The following is a 6,639-nucleotide window of genomic DNA, read 5'->3' on the forward strand; positions in this document are numbered from 1 at the left end:
TAAACTCAAAATTAAAGGAAATAAAATGCTACACAACAGTAAAATATAATTTTTCAAGATTTGTGACTTCAACAAAGACGACGAAAATGGTAGCCGTCAGATTTAGATGTAAGGATCTCTGAGATCTCCTGAGTTTCTGTTCCTGTAATCATGTGAGGAATTTTTTATATTTTTGTTTAGAACTAAATGTATTACAAATTATTTTTTAATTTGGTTTGGTTTCATGTATATGGATATGATTTTCTTACTCAACTTCTAGAAATTTCACATCTTCGACTGAGAGAACAAAGTACAGAGAGCATACATCATTAAACGCTTTGCGAAGCACGTGTACAAAAGAAAATACTAAAATCTAAATACCTTAAATTTCAGAGAAATTTACATCTTTTTAAAATTAGAATAATAAAAAAGAAAATCTCTATCAAATGCTTCTTCAAGCTTGTGATGAGGTGGCGTCTTCTGGTGGCCTCTGGATATGAGCTTGGACACGTGGCTTGCATTCGTAGAGTTACGCTGCTCACTAGGGTTAGGGTACCCTTTATTTTTCTTTTAATTTATTTTATTTTTCTGTGGTTTAGGGTACGCTTATTTCATTTGATCGACGTATGGTCTGTACTCAGTGCTACCTGTTCTCTCTCTCTCTCTCTCTCTCTGTCTCTGTGATGGCTGCAATCCGGTCCGTTGTAATGGGCCAACCGAGTTTGAGTCCTATTCCTCAGCATCAGGTTTCAGCTCCGTATACGACCCCTGTTCCTTTTCCGGCTCAGCCTTTGCCTCCATTTGCAGCGCCGCCCACTTCTTCTGGTGAGTCAGAGACGATGATACTTCCGGTAACAGCTTTGGGTTTTATATTTTTCTTAAGTGGTCCAAAGCGATGAAATATGTGAGCTTTGATTAAAGATTTTTGTTTCTTCTCTGTCCCAAATATTCGTAAACTTGTTATTTTTCTGTTTGCGTTTTGATGTCCTACATTTTTTCTCAACAACCAAATCGCCCGCTTTCTCTATCGTTCAGTGGGGATTGAGAAAACTTTATTGCTTAAAGGATTAATGCACTTGTATTTTTTTAATTCTTTAGATCCCTCCGTCAATATTAAGAGAGAGAGAGAGAGAGAGAGAGAGAGAGAGAGAGGGGTAATCTAAATTTGTTTCCTTATTTTAATTTTAATTTTTTAAAATCTCCTTCATTTTCTGTGTGCTTAACTTTCATATTGTTGATGTAGTTGCTTCTTTTCAAAAGGAATTGTTAGATAAAAAATATGCATGCTTATTAAGCCGTTTTCCATCTGGTAGACTCTGGGTTAAGAAAGAATTAATTTTTCGAATTTGCGATAAGATCTTTAAGTGGGATGGAGCGTGCAGAGTAATGTTGTTGCATTTGTGCTAGCACGTTACGATTGATGTATATATTGACGTACACTCAATGAGATGAGCAAGATCATGTAGTTTGTTGATGGTGCCTTTGTTTTTCTTGTAGCAGATGCTGCCTAAATAGTCTGCTAATTCACCTCTATTTTTCTGTATATTAAGCAATTTGTGGCTTTGGAGCTGCCCTTATTATCTTATGATTCTTGAAAAACGTCAAAATGGTTTGTGTCAATTATTGTTTAATCCATTTTTGTTATTGCTGCATTTGTGTGAGTTTATATTTAAGATTATTTTTATATGATGAGCCATATATTGTTGAATTTGTGACACTAACAGAGGTAAAGAAGTAATCTCTAAAAGCTATGTGGGTCATGTTTTGTTTAGGCATTCCAGAACAGTTGATGCACAAGAACCGTTTGCAGGAATACGCTCAAAGGTCTGCAATTTCGCTACCATTGTATTGCACCACTAATGAGGGGTCTCAACATGCACCGCAATTTAGGTCGACTGTGACTGTGGACGGGGAAATTTATACTTCTCCCAACACATTTTCACATCGAAAAGCAGCTGAGCAAGATGTAGCCAAACTTGCACTCGAGAACATATTACAAAAGATAAGGGATGAAGGTTGCCCTCTCATTCATCAGGTTTGTTGCTTCAAGATTGTATATTTTGGTTTTGGGCGTATGCAACTCTTTATTTTTCTATTTATCCGCAGGGTTCATATGATTTTTTAGCATCTTATAATTGTTATTTTTTTTTTTTTTAGTTGAACTTGGGGCTTGAAAGAGTTGTCAATGTTTGTCTTTCCCATCAATTTTAGTTGATAAATTCCACATTCTTTATTGGAAAATTTTCTGAGGTTGCAAGAACCTCAGCCAATTTATTGGCAGACCTGATTTACATCTTCATGGTAATAATAATTTGCATCTCCTTTTTTATTTTTATTTTATTTTATCTTTTACACGATTTAGGTTCGCCCTTCTTAGTTGTTTTGTTTCAGTGTAGAATGTTGACCTGCTCAAGAAAAAAAATCGTACAAAACATGGACCCCTTTTAATGAACCATTGGTCTTGGCTCATATGTTCAAGCTTGATTCATAAAGGAATGCTAGGAGGTAGCTATCTTAATTTGCTTTTGAGAATTTGTTGAATTTGGACCTATTTTAGTTGTCGTTCTATATGCTCCCTTCAGGTGTAATGTTTGAATTTGAGGTAACTTTCCCTTGAATTACTCGAGATGCACTTGCGGGAAACTCATTGCGAAAGGATTGTGCACTCCTAGAATTAGTCGGGATTTTGTTCTCAGACACCCAGTGCCAATAAAAAAAAATTGTTTATATCATATGGGCAATGTAATTCTCAAGAGAATTTTCTTACAATAAAGTTCTGGTAGACCTTTAGAACATTAATATGTAGGTTGTATCTTTTCTAAGTGAAGTACTTTTCAATATCAGTAAATAGTAATCCATTCCCAATAGTAAGTGTTTGGGGCTTGGGATCAGTCGAATTCTAAAACTATGGAACCAACTGGTTTCAAACTGGGGGAACAACATCTGGAGTAATGACCCCAACCGTTTGGAAGATATCTTGAGAAAAGGTTTTAGCACCGGCGTATCCTATATGTGCCCTAGTTTATTCGAAGTATCCCAATGGTGTAATGCCGTAGACTTATTGGGAAAAGGGAGGAAAATCACTTTGATCTATTGTTTCGGAGAATTAAATGGCTTATGAGGAATGGAAAGAAACGTATTCTATTTGATCTCAAAGTCCTTGTTCCAATCCTGGATGGGGGATCACTTGTAGGAATGACATAATGCTAATCCATGTTCCACACAGCCAAGGAAGCTTCTTATTTAATCTCATTATGACTTGGGTATGGTTCAAAGAAGGGTATGATTAACTCGTTGATTTTGGGAACGTTCACTTAATATTTGAAATATGCCTTTCTAGGAGCATTACAATCTGCGCTCAAATGGTCTCTTATGAAGTCTCTATTGGTCTTATTTCTTATTGTGTGCCTTGTGAGCTTGTTTGGATCTGTGAAGGCAATCACTAAGATTTTCCCCTAAGCCAACTCGGGAATGGATTGGAGGGAACCGCAACATGGGAATGTCCGCATCTCTTACCAATGCTCATTTTGAATTGTGAGTCACATAGGGCGGGCAACTTTATTTGATCAAGGGTCGGGGCACAAGGGTCCCAGTAGTATCAAGGTGTGAAAAACCCAGGAGGTGTCTGCAATGAGTAGAAATTTCACTCACTGACCTAAATGATGAGCAAACACAAGAGCAAGGGATCACCCAATGAATGGACGAGCTCCAAGGCAGGAGGAGAGAGGGAATCAAGAACCATGCCCTCGGAGAAGTGGCGGTCCGAATCTCATTTGAACTGCGAGAATAACTAACTAAGTTGTGCCATATGACTCATTTCTCCAAATGGGTAAATGTCATTATGAGTAGTGATAAGCAGGTAGTATTCTTTATTGCAAGCTAACAAACATGGTTTTGTATTTAGAAGGAAAGGAATTTTTCAGTTGGTACTCACTTTATAAATCAATTTTTAATATCTTATCCCAATCTCTCTATTTTCTCTCATGACACTAAAATCTCGTGTTTCTTTGATGAAGAATGGCAAGAGGCTTTTCTTCGATTGAAAAAACAAACATTGGTAGGAGTTAAATAATCTGCATTGAAGGCAATGGAAGGAATTATGGATGATATATGCAGACATAAGGCATGACGTTAATCTGCCTATAAATGCCATTTAGGCTCAATTTGCTGAGGCTTAGGGCATGTTTGGAAAACACCAAACATTCCCAAAACTCTCACAATTCCCAAAGTTTCTCCCTTCATTCCCAAACACCACTCAAACACAAAATACTTCTCTATTTTAAATTTTAAACTTTTCATCTAATCATTACTCAAATACAAAAATTAATACAACTTTTACAAACTTCAAAACAAAAATAATATTCAAACAATTTTTAACTTTATCTATTCATTTTCACAAACTCCAATACAATATTTATCTTAAAAAAAAATTATTCAACTTTTTCTCTCCTTTTCCAAAATCCAATAAAACATCTTCACTCAAATCATTTTACTCCTATTTGCAAAATTTTGAGATATTTCAAGCATCCAAGCATGCCCGTAGTCTCATTTGTTTATCTATGTTTGCAATATTTTACACTAGGTTTTTTGTTTTAGTTTCCTATATTGTCTGCCATCTTAGTTTTGACTGTGTTCAATTAACTTTTTGAGAGTTACTTTGTAGGATACGGTATTTTGCAAGTCTATCCTTCATGAATTTGCTGTCAAGATGAATATGGAAATTCCTACTTATAACACTATTCAACCACAAGGGCTGCTTCCAGTTTTCATATCTTCTTTGGTTTTCAATGGCGTAATGTACACCGGTGAAGCTGGAAGAAACAAGAAAGAAGCTGAACAATTGGCAGCGCGTGCCGTTATTCTATCGCTATTGGGTATATTAATATGAATTTTTATTTTTTTGTGTTTATGCCAAGCATTTCTTTTTATGGTATGGCTAAGTAGTGGAAGATGCAATGCAGGTAATTCTGGGTCAAGAACTATTCTTTCAGAGATAATTAAGTCTAAAGGAAAACTCTATGCTGCACTGCATAGGGTGAAGAGCCCATGCTCTGGACATATTAACATTCTACACCAGGGGGTAAGCATAGGACAAATCAACTCCGAATCCCAAGGAATAAGCATAGATAAAGTTTCTGGGGCAATCAGTGAAGATAGAAATGTTGAAGTGGCTCTTGCTGCCAATAGCGCATCAGAAGGTGCAAATCCAGGGTATTCCTTGGGAATGCCTCTGGTGCATCAGGAACTCAGCATTGATCAAGATGTTGAAGTGACTGTTGACAACAGTGCAAGAAGAGGTGCAAATCCAGGGTCTTCCTCAGGAATGCCTCCATTTCGCCATGAATTCAAATTACCAAAACCGGAGCCATCATCTGAACCAATCAATATAGAACTGTCATCTAAGGCTGTCAATCTTCCAATTGCATTTGTACCTCCTATGTTGCAACAGCCTCTGGGTGTAGGTCCAAGTTCAGGAAGAAAGCGTAGGAAGAATAAGAAAAAAGCTAACAAGAAACTGCGTCTTGACACTCAGTAAGTTTTTGTTTCTCTTTTCTCATATTTGGCATTATTCTTTGGTCTTGTGTGGGGTTTATTTCATTCTCGGTGTATTTCATTCTCTTGACAATAATACCTGCTTTTGACACTTTGTAATTGTTTGTGCATGAGTGTTTGCATTGCATTCCGGTACTGGTATTCAGTTTTCAGCCCAATTTAAATGGCTTTCGGAGCATGTTGTAATCCAACCTGTGTTTTACAATTTTTCTATACTCCCTGGTTGTCTGGCTATAATCCCTCCCTCTGATGCTTATTTGTAATCATTCTACACATCATGGGGATGTTTGTATCATGCCATATCTAGTTGCTAGTTTATTTATTTCAATGTCAATACAGCCTAGTGAAGATGCTTTTATTGCTTATTTCTTTTGAATTACCTTTCTCATTAACCATTGAATACCCTGAATATCTTCCTTGCCATTCTTGTTCTGTTCAAAAAGTAATGTAGTTCATGTATACCCTTTTGGGTTGCTGAATTGTAATTTAACTTCTTGTGAGATTTTGCAGGATGCCGATTGCTACCTTGCCGGTGAATCAAGCCCCATCGTGTTCAGTAGCCCAGTAGACGAAATAACTTGTGTCTTACTGTGTATGTATTTAGTTTGGGGTGATAAAAGGCCTTCATATTGGATTTGTTGGACATTTTTTGCACTCCTAGTTAGATCTTTTATTTGGATCCTTTATTTGGATCTGTTTAACTTCTTTGCTACCTTGTCAGTGTTGTCGCATCAAGTGGCTCTTATAAGTCCTCAACAGAACTCTGACTTGAGTTTACAGTCTTCCAGTGTTTAAGCCTTATTTATTTGTTCAAGTTCTCTTGTTTCCCCCCAACTTGGGTATTCTCTTTTTAGTTGATTACCAAATGATGGTGTTTCTGGCCGTACTATGTTAGAGACCTGCTTGTGATTGTGAATGTAATGAGGAAGGATGCTGAATGTTGATTAAGGTTGATGCAAGAAGATGAAGCAGAGCGCACTGTGTGTGTTTAATAAAATGGCTAGAAGAAATTGTATTGTCACGGGAGTACTTCGAGGGCTCCCAAACTTCCTTACAGAATTCACTACTACAATATTCTCGATGATCCTCTCTTCCTCTCTGATTTCC

General features: G+C 36.8%; 2 protein-coding genes across 3 annotated transcripts; both read left to right on the forward strand.

Moving 5' to 3' along the window:
- The first annotated feature begins 570 nt into the window (after positions 1-570).
- LOC121242543 lies at positions 571-6,346 on the forward strand. Of its 2 annotated transcripts, XM_041140413.1 has the most exons (6): positions 571-804; positions 1,752-2,014; positions 2,137-2,166; positions 4,643-4,853; positions 4,941-5,511; positions 6,043-6,346. In XM_041140413.1, the coding sequence occupies exons 1-6, from the start codon at positions 606-608 to the stop codon at positions 6,098-6,100; spliced, it is 1,332 nt and encodes a 443-aa protein (XP_040996347.1). In that variant the 5' UTR covers positions 571-605; the 3' UTR covers positions 6,101-6,346. The 2 variants fall into 2 exon arrangements, with proteins under 2 accessions (XP_040996347.1, XP_040996346.1); XM_041140412.1 differs by lacking the exon at positions 2,137-2,166 and having other exon boundaries at positions 579-804.
- On the forward strand, positions 2,834-3,394 carry LOC121242668 (putative ATP synthase protein YMF19; the record flags this gene model as incomplete). The annotated part of the gene is given in 2 exon segments (XM_041140584.1): positions 2,834-3,141; positions 3,143-3,394. Coding segments are annotated over 2 exon segments (435 nt in total), but the record flags the coding sequence as incomplete, so codon positions are not given.
- Positions 6,347-6,639: the final 293 nt, after the last annotated feature.

Source organism: Juglans microcarpa x Juglans regia, chromosome 8D (genome assembly GCF_004785595.1).
Source record: "Juglans microcarpa x Juglans regia isolate MS1-56 chromosome 8D, Jm3101_v1.0, whole genome shotgun sequence".
In the NCBI taxonomy this organism is placed as follows: Eukaryota; Viridiplantae; Streptophyta; class Magnoliopsida; order Fagales; family Juglandaceae; genus Juglans; species Juglans microcarpa x Juglans regia.